The sequence below is a fragment of the Balaenoptera ricei genome, chromosome 14, assembly GCF_028023285.1.
Source record: "Balaenoptera ricei isolate mBalRic1 chromosome 14, mBalRic1.hap2, whole genome shotgun sequence".
Taxonomy (NCBI): domain Eukaryota; kingdom Metazoa; phylum Chordata; class Mammalia; order Artiodactyla; family Balaenopteridae; genus Balaenoptera; species Balaenoptera ricei.
This window is the reverse complement of record NC_082652.1, coordinates 35,938,034-35,962,077: the sequence shown is the minus strand read 5'-3', so window position 1 is coordinate 35,962,077 and position 24,044 is coordinate 35,938,034. Positions and strand designations below refer to the sequence as shown.

Sequence of the window (24,044 nt, the reverse complement as noted above, 5' to 3'; positions counted from 1 at the left end):
AAAAAATATTTTTCTTCTAGTTTCCAATGCACTGTGAAAAAGTCCAAAACCATTCTGATTCCCAATTTTTTATATGTGACTTGGTTGGGGTTTGTTTTGCTTGTTTTTTTTTTTTTTTTGCCATTTTAGTGGGATTTCAGAAGAGAATGAAAGGAAGTGCTTATCCTCAATCCACTATCATTATAATGAACATACTGTTTTTGGAACTTATTTTTCAACTTAATGAAAAAACACCCATGTCATTAAATATACTACAATATCATCTCATGGCTTCATAGAGTGTGATTGTTTGGACATAATCCTGTACCGTTGGTCACTTAGACTGTTTGCAATTTTTCATTATTATAGATAGTATTTGAATAAGTATTTTTTCCCTGTTAAATTTTTGGATTCATCCTTATTATTTACTAGAATAAATTTCTAGAAGTGTAATTGCAGAGTCAAAAGGATTCTGAGTATTTTGATACATTCGCCAAATTATCCTTCCAAAAAGCTGTAGCAATTCTTATATCCCAGTAGTATATGAAAAAAACATCTGCTTACATCCTGATCTTCCCCCGCTTCTCCGGCCCTTTGAAAAGAATTTCTTTTGCTCAGAACAGCATTTCATTTGTACATGATTCAATGAATTTTATTTCTGGTGTCCTGAGATAGAATACATTTTTCAGTATGGAAAACAAGGTGTTCTTTCTAGTTTTCTCCTTGGGAATTTAGACATCTGAATTCCAGTCTTGGTTTTAACACTATGTCGATTTTAATGAATAATAACTGTTGATATGATCGTCTGCAAAAGTTTAGAGGAGGAAAAAACAATGAACATTAAGCTCAAATATCGACAACATTCTAAATTTACTTCCAGTGTTTGTCAGTGTACATTAATACATTTTATTTCATTGTAATCTATGTTGTGTGTGACTTTTTCCACTTTACACGATAGGTCTCAGTATCGTCTGTAGGCTTGTCGATGGTATTCTAGTATTCCTTGTATTCTGTGTTCAAGGGCGTGGTTTGCCACTTATTCTCCTAGTGCCTCAGATTTTTAAAAAAAAATAAATTCATTTATTTATTTTTGGCTGCGTTGGGTCTTCATTGCTGTGTGCGGGCTTTCTCTAGTTGCGGTGAGCGGGGGCTACTCTTTGTTGGGGTGCGCGGGCTTCTCATTGCAGTGGCTTCTCTTGTTACAGAGCATGGACTCTGGGCACGTGAGCTTCAGTAGTTGTGGCACACGGGCTCAGCAGTTGTGGCTCGCAGGCTCTGGAGCACAGGCTCAGTAGTTGTGGCGTACGGGCTTAGCTTCTCTGCAGCATGTGGGATCTTCCCGGACCAGGGCTTGAACCTGTGTTCCCTGCATTGGCAGGCAGATTCTTAACCACTGCACCACCAGGGAAGTCCAGTGCCTCAGATTCTGATAACCTGCTTTTTGTTTAATTTATCTCTCTCTCTGTACGTTAGTTTATTTTCATTTTATGACTCATCACAATTATTTTATAATAATTTTTTTCTTTTGGACTGTTTCCTTGCAGGGTACATTTCTTAAAGTACGATTATCAAAAATTGAATGTTTGGGGAATTCCTTGGCGGTCCAGTGGTTAGGACTCTGTGCTTCCACTGCACAGGGCACGGGTTGGATCCCTGGTCCCGGAACTAGAATCCAGCAAGCCACGTGGGGCTTGGCCAAAAAAAATTCAATGTTTGTATTCTTTGACTTAGTGACTCTCACTACTTAGGGCCATGTAGCTCTGTTGTTGGGAGATGCCAGTAGACTCTGTTGCTTTATCTCTCATTTGCTGTTAGTTTCCCCAGCTGCATGACAGCACTGAACAATGTCTATGAGAGTCTTTTAGCACAGGGATGCTATTAAAAGTAAGCAAACATTTAGGGGTTGCTTGGAGGGTAACTTGTTGCTCGTGTGATATCATACCACCCAACTGCTAATGGGTGGATCTCAAGTGGGTTCTTGTGGTTTTACAGAATGCAGTCAACTGTCCGGGTGTGGGTGCAGTTACTAATGTGGGAATGATGTGTGTTCATATGATAACACAAATAAAGAATATCTCCCTTCAGGGTGAAAGAGGCCATTGAGTATCTATTATGTGCCATGTAAATATCCTCTTAACAACCCAAGAGGGAAGATAGTACCTCTTCTTCATAGATGAGGGGATTATAGTTCACAGAAGTGAGTTAACCTGCTCGAGGGCAGACTGTAAACAGCAGAGCCAGAATGCCCCTGGAGGTCTATTTTACTTAAAGCCCATAGTCTTTTCTACTCTAGCACAAAAATTACCTGCAGTGAGAAGGGAGCTGTAAGTGAATCCCATGAATACCCTGTTTATTGTCTTTGCAGAAACTGGGTAAAGGTAGAAAATGTTAAGTCATGTCCAACTCTTTCTTTGTAACAGACAATGAACCAAGCCGAGTCTCAGAGCCTGAGAAGACTTTGTCACCAACTCCTGCAGCAGAACTAAGTCGGACCGTAGATCTAAAACAGGGGCCCCTAGAACTTCAGGAAAAGAAAATCCAGGTGCTTGAGGAGAAGGTTCTCCGACTCACAAGGACAGTTCTTGATCTCCAGTCTTCCATTGCTGGAGTGAATGAAAACCTCAAACACTCCATTCAGGATGATGCCAGCAAAATGCTGGCATCGTGGCTCAGTAACCTGCACCCCCAGCCAGTGCCTGACAGCGCCGTTGGTGGAGAACCAGAAATGGTCCAGCTTCCTGGTGTCCTCAACAATAAGGAGTCTGGCATGAAGGACATCAAGTCTGAATTGGCTGAAGTCAAGGATGCTCTGAAGACCAAGAGTAGCAAGCTGGAAGAGCTGGATGGGAAAGTGAAGGGCTATGAAGGGCAGCTCAAACAGCTCCAGGAGGCGGCCCAGGGCCCTACGGTCACCATGACGACCAATGAGCTCTACCAAGCGTATGTCGATAGTCAGATTGATGCCCTGAGAGAGGAGCTCATGGAGGGAATGGACAGGAAGCTGGCTGATCTGAAGAACTCGTGTGAGTATAAGCTCATTGGTCTCCAGCAGCACTGTGATGACTATGGGAGCAGCTACCTGGGAGTGATCGAGCTTATAGGAGAGAAGGAAACCAACCTGAGAAAAGAAATCAGTGACCTTCGAGCCCGGGTCCAAGACCCTTCGACCAGGGCAAATTGCTGTGACGGTGCCAAGCATGGTGACTTTGGGCAACAGATCAAGATGTTAGACCAGAAAATTGAAAGAGTTGCTGAAGCGACCAGAATGCTGAACGGACGACTAGACAATGAGTTTGACCGCCTCGTAGTTCCAGAGCCGGATGTGGACTTTGATGCCAGATGGAATGAACTGGATGCAAGGATCAACGTGACAGAGAAGAACGCGGAGGAACACTGCTTTTATATTGAAGAAACCCTCCGGGGGACCATCAGTGGGGAGGTAGATGACTTGAAGCAGCTTCTTGATCAGAAAATCCAGTCTCTGGAGGAGCGGCTGGGGCGCGCTCTCCTGGCGATGGCCAATGGCTCGGAGGCAGAACTCGCTCCCCCAGCGTCAGCCCCGCCTGGTGGGTCGGGGGCTGGGAACGAGCAGGTCTTGGTGGAGTTAAACCACCTGAAGGGCAAAGTGCAAGTGGTGGAGGATATGTGCCTACAGAATTTCCAGGGAGAGCCTCGTGGGAGAGAAGATACTTTGCGAAAAGGAGACGACTCCTCAGAAGGTGACCCTTTGAGCCTTTTGAAATCTCTAAATGACACAATGCATAGGAAGTTTCAAGAAACCGAGCGTAGCATCCAGAGACTTCAACAGGATTTTAGTTTTCTTTATTCTCAACTAAACCGCACAGAAGACCACGTGAGTCATCTTCATAATGAGCTGAGCAGTGGTAGAGAAGGTAAAAAGGCTGCAGGACGTGGGTCTTCTAAGGGGGGTGAGCCCCTCCCGTCTCCCCCGGCCACCTCGGTGCATTGCTGCGACCAGCTGGAGGAGAGGTGGCAGCGGCTGCAGGGCCAGGTCCTCGCCGAGCTGGACACTTGTAAGGAGAAGACACACGGGGTCCAGAGGGGGGTCTCCGTGGTGGAGGACAGGTTGTCTCATATGGAGAAAACCTGCAGCAAACTGGACTCCATCTCAGGAAGTCTTCAGAAAATCAAGGAAGGGCTCAACAAGCATGTCAGCAGCCTCTGGAGTTGTGTCAGGCAGATGAACGGGACGCTCCAGACACATTCCAGAGACATCTCTGGCCTGAAGAATTCAGTCCAGCAGTTCTATAGCCATGTTTTCCAGATTTCTACTGACTTGCAAGATCTGATCAGATTTCGACCATCGGCAAGTAAGTGGACCTTTACAATTCCATTTCTTATAATTGTTTGCAACACGTATTATGCTCGATTTGGGATGGTTTGTGGAATTAACTACATCACTGCTAACCAAAGTGTGCTTCATAGATGGGGGCCAGTTTGTGAATCGTTTGGTGCTGGGTAAAATTAAGGCAAATACCAACAGTGAGAGAAAGTATTTAGAAACTTTTAACGTAATTTGACATCACCGTAGCATTCAAGCACACGATCTGTGCATTTTGCAAATTATCAGCCGACAGCAAATTGAAAAATGCAAAAGGAAAACTGGTCCTTCCCCACAGGTAGGTGGTAGAAGGTTGATCTATACTATCATGTCTGTGAGCTTAGAGTCGGGGTCAGATTTGTGGCATAGCAGCTTGGGGCGGTGGATATGTTGTCTTGTTTTCTACTCAGGGAGTCTCCTGTGTGTGTATCCATTCACCTCTGCGTGAGCATCACTTCTGTTTGCTGGTGTCGTTAGAATCTCTGTCATTATCATGACAGAGCATCCTCGTTGAGCATCCTCTTGTTCCCTAAAATCTAGGGCCTACATGATGGCAGGTAGAATGCGTTGTATTCCTTTCCAAAGACAGAGACAGGACCGTGGACAAAAGCACTTTAGGGGCAGTAACTGTTTAAAGCCCCATAGTCTCCAGAACAGGGACGCTCATAAGTTGCGCTTAGGGCAACGCTGGCTGCACGTGACACACTCGACAAATGTTTGTTGAATGAATGAATGAATGAATTGAATGAATGAATGGTCCCTTAATAGTACTGAGTGATATATTCAAGTTAAGTTCTGTTATTTGGGGGTTCAGCACATCATCCCTGAAGGATAGAGCATGTCTTGTACCTGGATTCAGTAGCCTCAGTACTGAGCCAGCCTTTTCTAATGGACGCGGGAGGGATGAGCGGGGAGCTCACATTTATTGAGCGCTTTTTATTTGAATCAGCACCGGCCTAGTCCCCTCAGGGATGTGTTCCAAGGTCGCACAGCTGGGAAGCGGTGGAGGTGGGGTGAGGACCCCAGGCGCTGTCCTCCAGGCCTGCACACATCTCCCCTATGTCTCCCAGAGATGAACGCACACTTACTGGGTCCATGAGGACTTGGGGAGGGCCAGCCATGTGCCCGAAAGGACCCGACTTCCTGACCAATCCTGTCTTCTTTGTTGGCCTTTATCACATTTCCACCTTGCTCAGCTCCAGGTGACAAAGGCCCTTACCTGTTGATGCAAGTTCCTGGCCTGGTGTGAGCTTATAGAATTTTAGGATCGGGTCCCAGCTGAGACTTACAGCCTGAGAAGGGGAGGCTGGAGCAGGAGAAGCAGACGAGCCCTGGCCTGGCCGGGGAGAGCCAGGGCCTGGTCCCCAGGAGGCGGGAGGGTCCCAGGTGGTGGGTGGGAAGTGCTTTGAACCTTCCCAGAGATAAGGAGTTTGTAGATAAGGAATTACCCAGGCAGTCCCGATATTTATAACCCTCCCCCTCCCCTCCCCCCAGGCCCATGCAGCTCCCCTATCTCTGGAATGTTGGGTAAAGGTCACAGGACTATGTGTGTACATAGAATGATTGTCCCTCATGGTGACAGTTCTGTCTGGACTGTGCTTTATAACAACAGATTGAACCAGATATTTCCAGTTGATTTGCAGCTCCCAGGCAGTGTGGGAAGCTGTGTTAACTCCTTCACGCTTGGCTGTGAAAGGAGGGGTCGGGGGTGAGTGCCTTTAAAGAGAATGTGGCTTCCAAAAGATGATCCTTTTGGAATGAATTCATTGTTGTGAGTGTAGAAAGCATGGATTTCCGAGAATTTCATTGATTGAAAAGAGACAAACAGGCAGAGTCTATCCATCCTTGCGGTGCATCCAGGTCTAGGAGAACCTGAGCCTGAGAGGTCTGTGGGTGAATCTGGAGTTCAGGTCACATGGACCAAATAAGAGTCAACAGTACAGGGGCTTCCCTGGTGGCGCAGTGGTTAAGAATCCGCCTGCCAGTGCAGGGGACACAGGTTCAAGCCCCAGTCCGGGAAGATCCCAAATGCTGCGCCACAACTACTGAGCCTGTGCTCTAGAGCCCGCGAGCCACAACTACTGAGCCCACGCGCCTAGAGCCCGTGCTCCGCAACAAGAGAAGCCACCACAATGAGAAGCCCGTGCACCGCAACAAAGAGTGGCCCCCACTTGCCGCAACTAGAGAAAGCCCGGGCGCAGCAATGAAGACCCAACACAGCCAAAAAAAAAAAAAAAAAAAAGTCAACAGTACATTTATTGAGCACCTACTATGTGCAGGGCTCTGTGAGGGGTGCAGAGGTGAGTAGCACGACCCTCACCCTCCAGGCGTTTTCAGTCACGGGGGTAACGACATGCACCAGTCTGCAGAGAGGATGAATGAGGTGGTGTGTCAAGGCCCAGTGAGTGGTGTCAGGGTTTATCCTTTTAGTTCATTGGATCTTACTGAACCCGTACTTTGTGGGAGTAATGAGCTATGTCTGTGGAGTATGTGGATGTGTGACAGTGACATTCTGAGGGGAAACAGGCAGACAGAGATGGGCACAGGCACATGGCCACTGTGGAAGTCAGGGAGGGCTTCTCGGAGGAGGGAGCCTTCAACGATGAGGAGGTTGAGAGTTCAGAGGCTGGTGGGGTGAAGGGTAAGGTGGAGTGATGAGAGAAGCTTCTGGAAGGAGGCGTTACTGGAGCTCATACTGAGGGGTGGGTAGGGTTCAGCAAAGCAGGAGGGGAGGACATACCTGCTGAGGAGTTGTGTGAATGGGCCCGTTATTTACTGCTGTGTGACAGCCTACCCCAAATCTTGGTGGCTTAAAACAGCAAAGCTCTATCGTTTTCCATTATCCTGCGGGTCAGGAAACTGGCTTGGCCGTTCTTCTGCTCCATTTGGTGTCAGCGTGAGTCACTTGCTCAGCTGCAGTCAGGGGGCTGGTGGGCCCAGCTGGGCTGGAAGGTCCAGGCAGACGGGTCATGTGTCCAGTGCCTCAGGGGTCCCTCCGCAGGGCCATCCTCTGTCTCTTCATGTGGCTGACTTGGGCCTCCTCACAGCAGGTGGTCTCGGGTAGTCAGACTTATCACATGGTGAAAGCGGAAGCCTCCTCCAGGCGAGGCCCGGAGCTGGCATGGTGTCCCTTCTGCCACATTCCATTGGTCAAGGCAAGGTGATGCGGCTGGTGGGCGACGGGAGAGAGGGAATATTAACGATAGTCGTCATCTCTCCCACTGCGAGCCAAGGTCCAGAGCTGAGAATGCAGGATGTAGCCACCAGAAGCCACGTTGCTGGGCCAGGGACTCACACTCTGCTGTTTCTACTGCCCTGTTCACAGACCCCATTCTTTTCTTTAGAAGCACCCGGAGGGGGCGGAACTACCCACGAGGCAGCCGGGGGAGCAGAAGGGGCTTCAGCTGGCGCTCAGATAGATCCGAGTCTCTTTGTTACCTGCCACCCCCCGCATCGTTGGTGCAGATGTTCTTCCCTGGGGTTTAAAAGAGATTCTTGAGATTTTTTTGAAAATTAATTTTTATTGGAGTAGAGTTGATTTACAATGTTGTGTTAGTTTCTGCTGTACAGCAAAGTGAATCAGTTATACATATACACATATCCACTCTTTTTTAGATTCTTTTCCATATAGGTCATTACAGAGTATTGAATAGAATTCCCTGTGCTATACAGTAGGTTCTTATTACTTATCTATTTTATTTTATATACAGTAGTGTGTATGTGTCAATCCCAATCTCCCAATTTATCCCTCTGATTCTTGAGATTATATACAAATGTTTGGTTACTTTTTTGGACGAAAGGCCCGTGCCTGTCATCTAGGACTCAGAGCACTGCCTAACTTCTTCTTTTTTTTTTTTTGGTTAATTAATTAATTAATGTATTTATTTTTGACTGCTTTGGTTCTTCGTTGCTGTGTGCAACTTTCTCTAGTTGTGGCGAGCGGGGGCTACTCTTCGTTGCGGCGCATGGGCTTCTCATTGTGGTGGCTTCTCTTGTTGCAGAGCATGGGCTCTAGGCACGTGGGCTTCAGTAGTTGCGGCATGCGGGCTCAGTAGTTGTGGCACACGGGCTTAGTTGCTCCGTGGCATGTGGGATCTTCCCGCACCAGGGCTCGAACCCGTGTCCCCTGCATTGGCAGGCGGATTCTTAACCACTGCACCACCAGGGAAGCCCAGCACTGCCTAACTTCTAAAAGGTGAAGAACCACTGTATTTTCATGACTGTCTCACCTTACGCTCTGTGACGTGGGTGTGACACCCCTCTCCTGGGCCCCATATGCCCCACCCCTTCATTTATATAGTCATTCATTCAACAGATACTTACTGAGTCATGTCCTAGGGCTGGCGTTTCAGCCCTGAAGGACCTTACACTCTAGTGCGTAAGACACATAATGCACAGCCCAGCAAATGAAGATCTGATTTCAGCTGGCGATCAGTGTGTGGGGAAAGACCCAACAGAGAAGGTGATAGAGGATGGGGGACTTTGTATTTTAGATCAGAGGTCGGGGAGGGTTGCTCAGTGGAGATGACATTTGAGCAGAGACATGAATAAGACGAGGGAGCGAGCCCTGCAGAGATCTGTGTTCCCGGCAGAGGGAAAAGCATGTTCAAAGGCCCTGAGGCAGGAATGTGTTTTTCCTGACTGAGGACTCAGAATGCCAGTTTGATCAGGTCTGTGAGCAAGGGGGAAAGTCATAGGCAGTGAGGTCAGGGAGTAGGAATCAGATGAGGTGGGATTTTATAGGCTGTGATAACGGATTTGGATTTTAAGTATCATGAGAAACTCTTGGAGAATTTAGAGCCAGGAAGTGATTATTATTTCCCAGGTTTGCAATCCCAGCTACTCTACTCATTCTTTGTGACTTTGGGCAAGTTATTTATCTACTTAATGCCTCACTTTCTACACCTGTTAATTGGAGAGAATCATGATAACAATAATACCTCAAAAAGTTAGTATGAGGATTAATATACCTAACTAGTGGAGTATTAAATAGTGCCTGGCACTTGGTAATCCCTCAATAAATACCAGCTGTGATGGCGGCCCTCTGTCCCCCGTGGTGGATGTTCATTCTGCTCCTGGGTGAACTTCTCTCTTTCTCTCCCTGCCAGCCCCTGGGCCTGCAGCCTCAGAGGAGTGAGAGCAGGCTTGTCTACACCGCAGACATGGGATGAGAGCCCTGGGTGTGGGGCTCCTGGCTGCTCTGTCAAATGTTTCTAGAAAGCCAGAGGGTTTTGTTTTTTTCCTTCTTTCCCTTTCCTTTTCTTCTTTTCTAAATTGGGAGTCAGGTAGAAAGTGTAAAAAGCCTAGAAATCTCCCCTTCCTAGCATTCAGGATTCATGTTCAAATAAATTAGCTTCTGAAGGGCAAGGAGATGGGGAAGTCCTTTGTTCTTCTGTGGATGTGGCCCTAGGCTTTGGCCTTCTGTGCCCGGTCCCACGGGCTCCTGTTTTCAGTGTTGGTTCTTCACACCATCTCCCCAGCACCCTGTCCCTTTCCTTTAGCTGCAACTTGTCCCCAGGTTGACTGAAATTGTCGGGTAGGGGTCGCTGTGTCGCTGGCAGCTCCAGGGTCTGCCCCCAGCGTGGCTGAAAGCCAGAGTCTGCTTTCTGCCGGGGCCCTGGGACCAGACCGTGACGTTTCTGCTGTTCCCCTTCCAGTTGGGACATAAGGGCAGTTCCCGTTGCTGAGAAACCTGGGGCTCCCACCCGAGCCGAGATGGGGCAGAGGAATAGTCTGCGCGTCAGGGAAGCTCTCCTCCCCTGCGTCACGGTTCCAAGAAGGGCCGTGCCTGCCGGACGTTGCAGCACTGTTTCAGCACACACCAGTGACAGCGGCACTGCTTCCTCTTTCTAATCCGCCGCCTCTTTCTTCTGCAAATGTCTTAGGGCAATTTCTCATAAATACTTTTTTTCTCTCTTCTTTTAAATTTTAATTTTGTTGGAGTATAGTTGATTTACAATGTTGTGTTAGTTTCAGGTGTACAGCAAAGTGATTCAGTTATACATATACATATATTCATTTTTTTTTTAAGATTCTTTTCTCATATAGGTGATCCCAGAATACTGAGTAGAGTTCCCTGTGCTGTACAGTAGGTCCTTGTTGGTTATCTATCATATATAGTAGTGTGTGTGTGTTCATCCCAAGCTCCTGATTTATCCCTCTCCCCCTGACATTTCCCCTTTGGTAACCATAAGTCTGTTTTTGATATCTGTAAGTCTGATTCTGTTTCGTAAATAAGTTCATTTGTTTCATTTTTATAAAATTTGATTCCACATATGAGTGATAGCATATGATATTTGTCTTTGACTTACTTCACTTAGTATGATAATCTCTAGGTCCATCCATGTTATTGCAAATGGCATTATTTCATTCCTTTTTATGGCTGAATAGTATTCCATTGTACGTATGTACCACATCATCTTTATCCATTCCTCTGTCGATGGACATTTAGGTTGCTTCCATGTCTTGGCTATTGTAAATAGTGCTGCAGTGAACATTGGGGTGCATGTATCCTTTCAGATGATGGTTTTCTCCAGATAGATGCCCAGGAGTGGGATTGCTGGATCATATGGTAGTTCTATTTTTAGTTTTGAATTATATTAATAACGTTTCATTCGGGGGTATTACAGACTTAAGAATCCCATCTTTATCCAGTTGCTTAGCCTAAGCTGCGCCGTAAGAATGAAAAAGCACAGATTTTTTCAAATAAGTATTTAACCGTAAAGCATGGCCAGGGGAAGTGTGGCCTGATGCCAGTGTTATGACGGTTTTGGCCCTCAACTTGAAATTGGCTGAGTTTGGGGCCAGTGTAGGTCCAAGATATTATGATGGAGTAAGTCAGAGTTTTATAAATACATAAAGGCTAAACAAACTGCCCACACTCAGACCACACCAACTCCGGACGATACCTGCCCTTTTGCCCTGTGAGCATCTGGTTGTTGTAAAGCTCTTGAGTTGGTGAAAGTTGCAGCTGCTTTTCTCCATCTTAACTTTGACTTTAGAACTGCCATGTTCCGGGAGGGCTCTCCCACAGCTGCGTGCAGAATCCTCTGTGAGCTTTACAAAAATAAGGACTCTGGGCTCACTCGGGAGATTCCTGCTCAGCAGGGATGAGGTCAGATCCAGGAATTTGTAATTAAATTTGTAATTAAAACAAAGAACCCCCTAGCTCTGGTCCCAGAAGTGGAAGGCAGGCCCCCTCAGAGGCGGCACCGGGGCTGCCGTGCCCAGAAAGAAGAGGAGCGGGGGCGGGAGGGCGGTGAGGAGAGAGGATAAAATCCCGGACTTGACCCAGCGTCACCCACGCAAGCTCCACCGTGACGTGCGCGTCCACTGAGGGACTCTGCTTCGCTGTTGATGTGTCTCCGTAGGCCTTGACTACTGCAGCTTTATAGTGAGTCTGAAAATCAGGTAGATCCTCTCTCTGCATTTCCATATACAACTTAGAATCAGCTTGTGAATTTCTACCAGAAAGAATCCCCCAGTGATGCTGATGCTTGGGTCCGCCTCTCTGGGATTCAGTGACATCGAATGACTCTCGGTCCCAAATGAGCTGCCCCCGATGTCAGCAGGAGCGGCCGGAGCCGTCTCTCTGTGTCAGTGTTCTCTAGGTTGTACTTTTCAGAAATGTCGACCTGTTTCCCCTGTTGAGCCTGATTCCACGGGCTTCCGGAAGTGTGATCACGTCTGGACTCCTTTCTCGGCTGGGCCAGTGGGCTCTGTCCTCTAGAGGAAGAGTCGGTCCGGGCCCTTCTGTGATGGAACCACAGCGCCCCTTGGACGAGCTTGAACGCTTTTCCTCTTCGTTCCAACCAAAGCCCAAAGCAGCATTTCGACTGCCATTTGCTCCGAGTAGGACCGTTCCTGCGCACGCATGGTTTCCCTTCCTCTGCTGTCAGGGGAGCAGTGCAGGGTTTCTGTGGGTTGTCTCCCCAGTCCTGAGAGTCCTTCACACGCCTCCACGGCCTGTCTTCCCTCAGCCTTTCTGCGGGGAGACCAGCAAGCGTCTCCTCGGAAGCCCCTGCCTCGTGCCCGCCCTGTGCCGGTCAGTGAGAGCAACACGGTCCCGGGGAACCTCCTGCTGAGCCTCGCGTTTCTCAGGCCCTTCCCAAGAACTGAGCTTTGCCGGGCAGTGTGGCCCTCCGTCCACTTAGCCTGCTGTATGTCAGCATGTGGATGGGTTTTTTTAAAAAGTCAGAAGTCTTGGGAATTCCCTGGAAGTCCAGTGGTTAGGACTCCACGCTGTCACTGCTGAGGGCACAGGTTCAGTCCCTGGTCGAGGAACTAAGATCCTGCAAGCTGTGCGGCGTGGCCAAAAAATAAATAAATAAAAGAAAATATGAAGTCAGAAGGCTTGATTGACATCTTTAAAATAGTCCCCCATAGTTGCAGGGTTTGGTCAGCAGACACACCCCTGGGATGCCAGGCAGCTCAGCTTCCCCCCAACCGGGAATTGCCCTTGACGTTTGCACAGTGTTTTACAGTCAGGGACGCGCCCCTGCACCCATCACTTCATCTGATTGGCACCGATTCCGCCGGCTTGTCAGGAGGCTTTGCCGGTTTAGCCCGAGTGACGGCTGAGCTGATAACTCAGGAGGTTTCTGTGGCTTTCCTTCAGCCACACCACCAACAAGATGCTAACGTCCAAGGCCCGTGTCTGTCCCCGCATCCCTGCTCTGTGACAAGATACCACCAAGTTGCCAGGCACAGCCACGGGGCCGGAACTTTGGCGATTTAGCTGCCACTCTGCAGGGTTCTCTGGCGGCTGCAGGAGGAGCCAGACCACCCAGGCTCCTGACAGCGGAGGAAGGCATGTCAGTCTCGTGGACTCTTGGGGATTTCCTCAGGCAGGTCTTTGTCTTAGCAAAGTTGAAATTGGCTTTTAATAAGAACTTTAATGGAGAGAGAGTGGCCTTTCCTACATGGTGTCAGGTCCATCCTTGGTAAGGCTGTGGCCCTGCCCATCCCACGCACAGTGGCACAAGGCCACACTGTGGCATCAGGACCAGCGCCTTGGGGCAAGTTCTGGAACAAAAGCAAGCGCACGTGCGGCTGATCATTCCTCCTCATTCCTCGCACGTGAAACATGGGCAGCAACACTTGGCTCTTATGAGGAACTCAGTACAAATGGTCACTCTCTGGATTAGAAACATATGTTCGCTTTGGAAAGACATTGACTGCCAGAGTTATCTTTCCAGAATGAGCAAGATGCCGTCCAGTCTTTGTTACAACCACGTAGTAAATGTGTGCATTAGAAACACCACGTGATGCGCTGGGCTGAGCCTGTGCTGGGGGCCAGGGCTGGGGAGCAGTCTGGAGCTGGGGCAGCTTTCTCGTGACCGTCTTTGCTGTGATGTGAGTGGTGTTTTGGAGCCGCCTGTCCTGTGCAGTGTGCTGGATGGACTCCCCACGGAGATTGGTGGAGGATATTTGGCCCAAGCAGGTTGTTCATTTGTTTCCCTCTACCTTCCACTTGCTATGACAAGCCTGGGTGTTGAGGGAGTGGTGAACGTAAAAGAGAACCATCACTGACTCTAGGCACTGGCATTGCCCTTATAGGACCCCAGAATGATTATCGTTGGCAAAATGAGGGCGCCTAATTGAATGGTTGGCAGGAGTGAGGGTGCAGCCCATGGTACCTGCTGTACTTCCAGCCTTCCCTCATTCACCAAATACTTAGATGTCTCAGTGTCACGTGCCAGGCCCTGGGGATAAAAGATCATTAAAATGTGTCAAGTGCTCATCAGCCAGCAAGAAAGGAGAGATGTAAAAAACTGAAAAGACCCCTTAGAGGCCAGAGTGGTTCATGGTTCGGAGGCAGGATGTTTAAGCCCTACAGATTCATGACGGCTTCACGAGGAGGGGGTGTCTGAACCGGGACTGCAGGGAGAGGTGTGTTTCGGTGAGGGCACCTGAAGAGGCATTTTAGGGAGTGCGAACAGCAAAGCACAAAGGCAGGGACGCTCAGATGAGAGCCGGGCCCCAGTGGGGGTACTGAAGGTGGCAGGAGGCGATGGGGCAGGGGGTGGGGACACAGATGACGGAGGAGATTCTGTTGGATTTTATGAGCAGTGGAGGACAACTGGAGATTTCTGAGCAGGGAAGATGGCTAGGACGTGTTCTAAGAGCATTCTGAGAAAGGTGTGGAGGAAGGACCCAAAGGACGATTCAAAATTAGAATCAGCTGGACTTAGCCCAGATCGGGGCGTGTGTGATAAGCGAGAGCACCTGGACTAGGTGATGGGGCAAGCGACAGACAGGGGGGCTTCAGAGAAAGAGGGCTGGTTTGAAGGGTTTGGGGGGGATAGGTACAAAAATAAGGACCCGGTTGAGGGGCTTGTACTTGGCTATTTTTAGGTGCTTTGTCAACTGTAATTCATTGAGGGTTGTAGGACTGAGGAAAAGTACTTGTTTTTAAATTTTGGGTGGAGACACATAAACGTGGGCTAAAGGGAAGGAGCTGGTGGGGTGGAAGGAAAGAGACGGAGGAGAGAGGGGTGATGCTGGAGGAGCATCTCCAGCAGAGAAGGGAGATGGGGCTAAGGCAGGAGCCTGTGCCCCTGGGAGGGAGGCCAGCTTGTGAGCCTGGAAACAGCGTGAGGAGGGAGGGGGAGACAGACAAGGAGGGACCTGAGCTTGGACTGGAGGGAAAAGAGTTTAGAGACAGGCCCTGGGTGTCTTCCATAATTATGTCTTATAAAAATGAAATAGTTCTGAGAAGTTTATAATGAAAACCAGCTTTCCTGTCCCCTTTTCCCTGTTACCCTTCTCACCCCAGAGGTGGCCACGTGCCACTCTTTCAGCTGTTTTCTCCTCCTGATGTTTACCATCAATTTATTAGCTTTAGATATCTCTATATGGGTATTATTTGACATTATATATATTACTTATCAGCTGTAGACATTAGCCTATGTATTAGGCTCTCTCGTGTCTCCCCCTGCTTCCCCTCCTCCCAGCTCCCAGTGGAGTTATGCCACAAAAATCAAGTCAGTATTTATGCTATGAGGAGCTAAACAGCTCAATAGTGGCCAAATATGATCATGCTGCTTTTTGTTTTGCTTTTCTCTGAATTAGTAGTAGTGCTGCATTATTATTTGCTAGATTTTACATATCTGTTTTGGATTCTTCTCACCCTCTGATACCCTCTCAATACCATAAAAGTTACCAGATCATTTGTCAGTTCCATTTTTTAAATTAGTGACCTCCCTCTGGGAGTTCTCTTCCTGACCCAGTCTGGACTGCTTATTCTCTGGACTTGCTCTAAAGCTTTCAATCTGAAACTTCCTTCACTACCATCCTAGAAATTTCTTGAACCTCTCTCCTGTCTTAGACCCTTTTCTTTATTCTGCATTTCTTTCTTTCATGGTTTACTCCCTTGTTTCAGTGGAGTACATTTTCCAATAGCTTTTTAAGAAAGGGTGCTCGACAGTTTTGCTTGTTTGTCTTTAAATAGTGCATGTCTGGAAATGTCTTTATTCTAGTTTCACAACTGGCAGATATTTTAGCTGGGTATAGAATTCAAGGTTAGCAATGATATTCCCTCAGAATTTGAAGGTGTTCTTTTGTCTTCTGGTTTCCAGTACTGTTGAGAAGGCTGATGATGCCCTTCTGAGTTGAGGTCACTTTTTCGTTTTCCCCTGACAGTTTGTGTGGTCTTCTCTTTATCCTCAGTGTTCTGAATATGCTTTGGTTTGGGTCTTTCATTGAATAATTGTGCTGGGATCTTTCTTAGTTCTGAGAAATTGTGTATTTGAGTTTCTCCTTACTACCTCATCATCCCTATACCCGTTTTTCTGATCTTTCTTTTTGGGAAAGACTTCTGGGTTGGAAAGAGTCTAATTTTCCTATGGTTTCTCTCCTATTGTCCATTATTTTCTCTTCCTGGTCTACCTTCTGAAAGAGCACCTTGATTTTATCTACCAACTGTTTCATTGAATTTTCTTATTTTGGCAAGTATATTTTTAATCAGCAAAGACTCATCTTTATTCTCTGGTTCGGCTTCTCTTAATACCAATCTATTCTTTTTTTTTTTTTTTTTTTTTAATATATATATATATATATATATATTTTTTTTGGCTGTGTTGGGTCTTCGTTTCTGCGCGAGGGCTCTCTCTAGTTGCGGCAAGCAGGGGCCACTCTTCATCGCGGTGCGCGGGCCTCTCACTGTCGCGGCCTCTCTTGTTGCGGAGCACAAGCTCCAGACGCGCAGGCTCAGTAGTTGTGGCTCACGGGCCTAATTGCTCCGCGGCATGTGGGATCTTCCCAGACCAGGGCTCGAACCCGAGTCCCCTGCATTGGCAGGCAGATTCTCAACCACTGCGCCACCAGGGGAGCCCCCAATCTATTCTTATACTTTGGATGCAGTGTCTTCTGTTTCTGAGATTATTACTTTTTTTTGTTTGTTTTTGTTTAAAGCAGGCACAGCGTTTATTAGAAGCACAGTACGTGTGGGAGAGCACGCAATGAAGCGGTTTATTTAGGGCAGAAGCTAAAGTTACACACTTGGAGAAGCCTGTGGGCATCCTCGCTAGTGAGGAGCACACCTTATTACATGTTTATTTTCTTGTATTCTCTCTTTAAAGTTCCTTTTTGTTCGTTGGTTTCCTTTCTCACTCTTGTCCTTCACTGTGGCTCGTGGTGTCCCCATGTCGGGAATTGCTCTGCCTCAGTTTCTATGCCCAACCCAACACTTCCCACCAGAGTCCTGAAGAGAATTAAGGCCTGATGCCTTTCCATTGTATGGTGTGAATGAACTTATCTTCAGAGCATCTAGAATGGTATTAGTTCTGTACCATCCATGGGGGAAATTAGAAAGTGATCACTTCATTCAAATCATTTTCCTTAGGGATTAATCCTCTCATGGAGTGTACTGGGTGGGAAAGGCTATTTGAGAAATAGTCTCCCTTTGGGGCTGGAGGTGGGCTAGCAACCTGTGAGTGGAGAGGGGGAGCATGGGTTCGATCTGCCATAATTACCTTTGTGAGTTTTAAAACAAAACTAGACAGTGGGGCACAATGCAGTTACTGATTTTGCTTGGTCATAATTTTGTAGCCATGGAAGCTGGGCCATTGCAGGCATAATACAGATTGAGGAGGTGGGTGGGGTTTGGCTTTTGAGGATGGTATTGTGACCAGTCCTGGTTATTTTTAGCTGTCTTACAGGCCTTAGGAAGGGCTTCCTGGAAGGTAGTTCCAGGAATGTATTCATAGGAGGAAAGGGTGGCAGCTTCCCGCTTGTGTCACAGCGCCATCCCAAGAGGGCAGGGAAATGTGAATCAGGACTTTTCTGCAGTGGAAATTCCCTCAGTTGGTGATCTTAAGGCTGTGGTGAGAGGTGGGGGGCACTGCCACTCCTTTGGAAACTGTGCCTGCTGCAGAGGCAGCCCGAGCTCCCTGACACCTGCCTGGGTCCCGTGATGTCTGCACCCAGCAGGCCCTCGGCTTGTGAGGCTGTCCACAGTGACCGTGAGACTGGCTTGTTTGAGAGAATGCAAGGCCGTGGGTGGCAGCAAGCAGGCAGATACCCCTGTGGTATCACCATGCCGTGAAATCGGGGAGTTTTGGGTGCTGTTTTGGAGTGTGACCATCACGAAGAAAGAGGGTGAAGATCCCCCCCCCCCCTGGGCAGGGGGTCCAGGCAGGCTGTCCCCACTCTGTGGCGGCTGCTCTTGTGTTTGCTGGTGGGCCCAGCCCAGGGGCCCCGCGGAGGCCACAGGCCAGCCCCCCAAGCACACACGTTCCAGGGAGCCATGCCCACGGAGTCTCAGAGGGGCCTGTGGTCGAGCAGTCAAGTCTGAGGTTTTGAACCCTGTGTATTTCTTTCCACTTTCCAAATGCTCAGCGGAGGAGCCCTCAGCAGCACCCCAGCCTCTGCCCCAAGGGAAGGCCCCACACGCGGCAGAGGCCCCCACCAAGCCACCTGCTCCAGCGCTGACCCCTCCACCGCCGTCCAGTGCTCCCCCGCCGCCCAAGGACCCTGGACAGCAGCCGTACACAGGCCAGCAGCCTGTCCTGCCCAAGAGACGCCCCCGGCCACTGCCCCCGCTGCTGCGGCCCGGCTGGACGGGGCTGCCCTTCTTGCCTGGCTCCACCGGGGTCATTATGGAGACTGGAGAGGCCGGGCCCCCGGGCAGGATGGGCATGTCGGGGCGGGGACTGCCCCGGGGCGTGGACGGCCAGACTGGGCAGGGGCCCATCCCCAGGGCCGAAGGCTACGCGGGAGCACCAGGTAAGGGTCCCCCGCTGCTGGGCCATCTGAGCTACAGCAGGTGAGGATGCACAGAGGGGGCAGCCTGAGCCCCAGGAGGCTGCTGCAGCGTCTCTGCAGGTCATGGGTGCAGCCTTCAGGGTACAAGGTCCAAAACTTGGCTCTCCAAAGGTTCTGTGGTACCCTGGGGATAGTACATCATACTTAGAAATAGATTTGTGCCATGGGCTGTAATACCTGGACCACCCAGGCAGCTCCTTGATCTCCCTAGCAGGAAGTGTACTGGGGAAACCAAGAGGATACTGGGAGCTTGCGTAGCCACAAAGATGAGCACACATCAAAGTGGGTAGGCTGGAAGGTTCTGGCTCCAACCCTAGCTATGTCATTGCAAGGCTTAGCTCTGTCAACAGCAAAGGGAGGATACTAATAGGACTTCAGAGAGTTATTGTGAGGATGGAGAAAAGCCTAGGTCAGGGCTTGGCCAGTTAAGTGCTTCATGTGAGTCGGAAGGTCAGCACCGTGGTGGTGAAGGAGGTGTTGGTGGTAGAGGAGGTGAAGTCAGGTAAAGGCAGGAGGGAGAAGAAAAAGGGAGCGAGCATTTATGGGACACCCACTGCATGCCAGGGACTGAACTAGGTGCTGGGTCTACAGCTTTCCCCACAGCACTGTGAAGTTGATATTCTACTGATAGATGAGGAAACTGAGGCTCTGTGCTATGACATGTAAACACGTGATGCTGCTTGGGGTAGATCACGTCAGCTGTCACAGGATAGTACCAACCAGTTGCCTCAGAGTTAAACCAAGCTGACAGTTGGAGGCACTCAGCCACGGGCACGGACAGCCTGCCTGAATGAAGCACCGAGGCTGCTGGGGAGGTGAGGTCACTGCCCTTCCTTCTCAGCCACCCCAAGCTCCAGCGATCATAGCTCTCAGGCAGGTGTGGTGCTTTTTCTAAGATGACAGTTTTCCTTTTTTGTTAGTTCCACGTATCCTGGATGCTTATATTCTTTTGGGCAATTTGTTCATTTGTACGTCTGTCCTTCCTTCCACGCATCCGTATGACAAACACTGCATCCAGTCTCCCTGGGGGCAAAGCTAGTGAACAGTCCCTGCTCCTGGAGGGCAAGCGTGGGAGTGGACATGTCAGTCTGTAGCCTGCTCGCTGGCTTGGGCCCCAAGGCTCCAGTCCATCTTCTTCCTATTCCCCCAGCCAGTTCGTCCTCAGGGCCGTCTTCTCTGTGCAGGCAGCTGGGAGTGGGTGCTCTTACTGTCTACTTACACAGTGTGAGAAACATGCAGAAAAGGAGAGGCTCAGGAAAATGAGGTGCGCTGTTTGTTAGAGCTTTGACATTGCATCTGCGTTTTGTTTTTCAGGGTACCCCAAGTCACCGCCTGTAGCCTCCCCAGGTACGTTAGCCAGGACAGGAGGCCGAAGCGGGCGGTCCTGGGCAGCCCCCGTTTCCCGCCCCCCACCCCCACCCCTACCGCGGGTCCTGTCTCTTCCCTCTGGGCCATTGGCACGGGTGCAGCTCTCCCTGGCTCACTTGCTCGCGTGCACATGAACACGCACGGCCCCCACCCCCGCCGAATGGCATCACACATGCGCAAAGCTCCCGCCTCGTATGTGCACGCGCACAGCCTCACAGCTCTCATCACAGAAGCGCTCACACAGAAGCACCTTGTGGGGCCTCGGCGCCTGCACCCCAGACATCATGCACAAGGCCCACGCATGCGCGAAGCCTCCCATCTCACGCAGCGTCCAACGCAGTCCACGCATGCGCACTCCCAGCAACTGCCTGCCACCCTGACAAGGGCACTGTCGGGCCCAGGATGTGAGGAGGGGGTGTGCCCACTTTGAGGCGAAATGCAAGGCCCAGGCTGCCCCTCGGGACTGCGCGCAGGCCTCGGCTCGGGCGGGGCCTGACCGCAGGCGCATCCTCTCTCCACCCAGGGGTCCCGGCGCCGTCTCTGGTGTCCTTCTCCGCGGGGCTCACCCGGAAGCCTTTCCCCAGCGATGCGGGCGTCGTCCTCTTTAACAAAGTGCTGGTGAACGACGGGGACGTGTACGACCCCAGCACCGGTGAGTCCGCCCACACACACGGCCGCTCGGGAGGACTCTCCCAGCCGGGAGGCTGTGAGGAAGGTCCCTCCCGGCTGCCACGACAGGTGCGCCCACGCCGCTGCCTGCAGGATCCCTGGTTTCTGAGCCCCAAGTGGGTCAGCAGCAGCGCGGGGCGCCTGCTCTGGGGCAGAATTGCTCGCCCTGCCGGGGGTTCGGTCCACGTGGTCCCCAGCCCCCGAGGACAGCAGGGACGAGAGGCCACCCCGGTGCCTGGACTGCTGTCCTCGGGGCCGCGGGCATCTCACCTGTGGGAGGAGAGCCAGGACCCCCTGGTCCGCCGCTGTCCCCCCGCCCACGGGCACTAGCGGACCGGGGTGTCGCGTGCGCGCGGTGGCCGGGGCTCTGCGTGGCCCCTGGGAGGGAATCGGCTCTCTGCGGGCAGAGATGTGAGTTGCCGCCCTGGCCCCGGGTCTCAGGACCGCGGGGCCTCGGGTTTTAGAGAGCATCGGAGTGAACGAACTGCAGAGCGTGTAAAAACGGGGCTCCTGGTCTCCCGGCCCATGGGCGTGAAGCTCGGCCTCACACTCTGCTTTTAACGGGCTTGGAGGCGGGGGTGTGAGAAGGCTGCTTCGCTTTGTGCTCAAGTCGGGCTTCCCCCGGGGCCCTCACTCCACGCCGACAGGCCAGGTGCTCTCGGCACACAGGGACCGTGACCTACATTTCTCTCCTGTTCCCAGGATGCCTAGAACCATTCTCTCCAGCGGGGCTTCAGCAAAGGGAGTTCTGCGTGACCCTGAGCAGACGCTGGCCATGTGCCCGGAGTGCTGGGGCCTGTCTGTCCCCAGGCTCTAAATTACTAAGAAGAGCTGGGGAAGGGAGCTGGGCGGCCTGGCACGTTTCAGGGCAGGTTGAAGACTCAGGCCCCTTAGATTCCTTCTCAGCTCTCAGCCCGCGGTCAGTGGTCCATGTACAGCCCCCTCCCGGGAGCCCTTGGGCAGTGGCCACTCCGGCCAGCACCGGGTCTGGCTGTGGGCCCACGTGCTGCTGCTCTGCAAATGGGCAACATCTGCGAACCTCATCCCCCCACCTCCGACCAGCGCTTCCCCTGCCTCCCCAGCCCCAGAGCGTGTGTCTAAATACCAGCTCGCTTCTGGCTGCACGTGGATGCCACCTGGGTACTGGTCCAGCAGGGAGCCTGGCTCTTCCAGCGGAGGAGGGCTGGCTGTGGCTGCACCTCTGGCTCCGTGTCTCTCCTTCCTGCGTTAATGACCGACCTTGTGGGGATTTTTTGGTCCTGCCTCCCCAGAAGGCAGCTAAGGCGTTTTGTGGATATTGTGCCCGTGAGGTCGATTCTAAGTTGGCCTCGAGGTGCTTTCAGTGACAGAGGAAACTCCCCAGAGGCAGCCAGGATCGGCGTGGCCGCTTCCTACCGATAAAACCTGGGTGAGGGGGTACAGGCCAGCGTGCACAGTAAGGGGCCAGTTTTCCCTCAGGCTACTGCTGGGTCTGCAGTGAGAACCAGGTCAGTGCGAGGGCAGTGTGGGCCAAGGGGACTGTCACTGTCGTTGGGTGGGTTTAGTATAGAGGGGCTGCGCCCCTGAGTGGGCCTGCCTCCCGTGGGGAGGCTGAGCAGGACTTTGAGCCCAAACCCAGGCCACCCAGGGCAAACCCAGAGGCTGGTCTGCCTTCATCCGGGCTGTCAGCTTGTCGCAGAAGGCTGTGATGGTGTCACGTGAACACCGGTGTCTGCTTTCCTCCTCCCAGGGGTCTTCACAGCTCCGTACGACGGGCGCTACCTGATCACGGCCACGCTCACCCCCGAGAGGGACACGTACGTGGAAGCCGTCCTTTCGGTCGCCAACGCCAGCGTGGCACAGCTGCACACGGCCGGCTACAAGAGAGAATTCCTGGAATACCACCGGCCCCAGGGGGCTCTGCACACTTGTGGGGGCCCGGGGGCATTCCACCTTATCGTGCACTTGAAGGCAGGGGACGGCGTCAACATCGTGGTGACTGGGGGCAGGTTGGCTCACACGGACTTTGACGAAATGTACTCCACGTTTAGTGGGGTTTTCTTATATCCTTTCCTGTCCCACCTCTGAGGTGGCCGGGCAAGGGAAGGGGTAAGAGTTGTAGGAACTCGGCAGCTTTAATGTATTCAGCGTGTGTGTAACTGGAGCACTGGTCTAGTTTCCTGCGGACACCCCACCACCTCCCCCAGGTAAAGGCCACGCCTGGCTGCCAAGGCAGCGAGGAGTAGACCACGGGCTAACGTCGGAAGCGCCCCTGCCTGCACACCGGCTCCCCCCCCTGCGTCTCCCAGCTCCCACCTCTGGCTCTGCCGTGGCCTGAGCTCTCTCCGGGTGGCCTGTGCTGGGCCTACAGGGTGCTGACTGCAGAGGCTCCAACTGCTGCCCGGTGGGATCACGCCCTGCTGCTGGAGAAGGACGAGCCGCTGAGAGGAGGCAGAACTGGCACCAGTGGCCAGGCTTTACTGGAGCAGAGCTGTCGCCAGCTGCTTCTGTCTTCACTTACCCTGCATGCGGGAGAAGAGTTTAAACACTGAAGTGGCACGTGCCACCACAGACCTAGGGTGGGCAGTGGGCTGTCCCAGGTTTGGCTCGCCACCCCCCTCCCTCCCCCACCCCCGCCCCGGGTTTGCCTGGCTGAGAGGGACACAGGAGAGACTGTCATGTGGCTTGTTGGGCTCCTTGAATGACATGTACGACTTAAGTGCAAAGACAGGGAGTGTCAATAAAGATGTAAAACACTTCCAGTTAAGTCTGGTGCCTTCTGGATTGAGAGTTGCTGCTGAAAAGCAAACTACAGTAAATGATTTTAATGGCTGCAGAAAGTAAGCTTGAGTAAATTCATCTCAACCATGCATCTGTTATCCCTCAGCATCCACGCCGTGCACTTGGGGGTTGTTCTTGGCTTGTAAAGACAGACTAGATGTGCTTGGAGGTCAGAGTCCCCATGTGAGCCCCACAGCTGAAAACGGGGCTCCTCCAGGGGGTGCTGAACATTCACATTGAACCCGCAGCTGCCCAGCTCACAGCAGATGCAGCTATAAGGACTCCTGAGCTCCCAGGCAACAAGAGGCCCAAAACAAAACCGACTACACTGAACACCGAGGTCATCTGAGGAAAGCAGGACTCTCCCCGTGGAGAGCATGCTCTGTTCCCAGGAAGCCCAGGCCCCTCACTCCTCTACCAGCAGAACAGCAAACCCTTAGCTCCGCGTGGTCTTTGCTAATCAGGTTGGTAAAACCTGTTGGCCAACCAAGTGCCACTGCGGGGAGGCATGTCCCCCAGAGCCCTAGGGAAAGATGTGGACAATAGAAACAAGCTTCCTTGGCCGACATCAAGCCACCAAGGTACTCTTATGCTGTAAGAATGCTTTTTCCAGGACTGCTTGCAAATGAGAGCCCAGGGCAGCCGGTGGACAGAGAGAGAG

At 51.2% G+C, this 24,044-nt stretch overlaps 1 protein-coding gene across 2 annotated transcripts in view; it reads left to right on the top strand.

Annotated features, from left to right (window-relative positions):
• EMILIN2 (elastin microfibril interfacer 2) overlaps positions 1-23,329 on the top strand; it is a 51,513-nt gene extending 28,184 nt beyond the window's left edge. The window contains exons 4-8 of one of the 2 annotated variants that reach the window (XM_059894614.1): positions 2,400-4,310; positions 18,161-18,547; positions 19,901-19,933; positions 20,478-20,606; positions 22,353-23,329. In XM_059894614.1, coding sequence (XP_059750597.1) covers positions 2,400-4,310; positions 18,161-18,547; positions 19,901-19,933; positions 20,478-20,606; positions 22,353-22,690 — 2,798 coding nt within the window. In that variant the 3' untranslated portion in view covers positions 22,691-23,329. The remainder of the gene's footprint in view (positions 1-2,399; positions 4,311-18,160; positions 18,548-19,900; positions 19,934-20,477; positions 20,607-22,352) is intronic. The other variant, XM_059894615.1, reaches the window with a different exon arrangement.
• Positions 23,330-24,044: the final 715 nt, after the last annotated feature.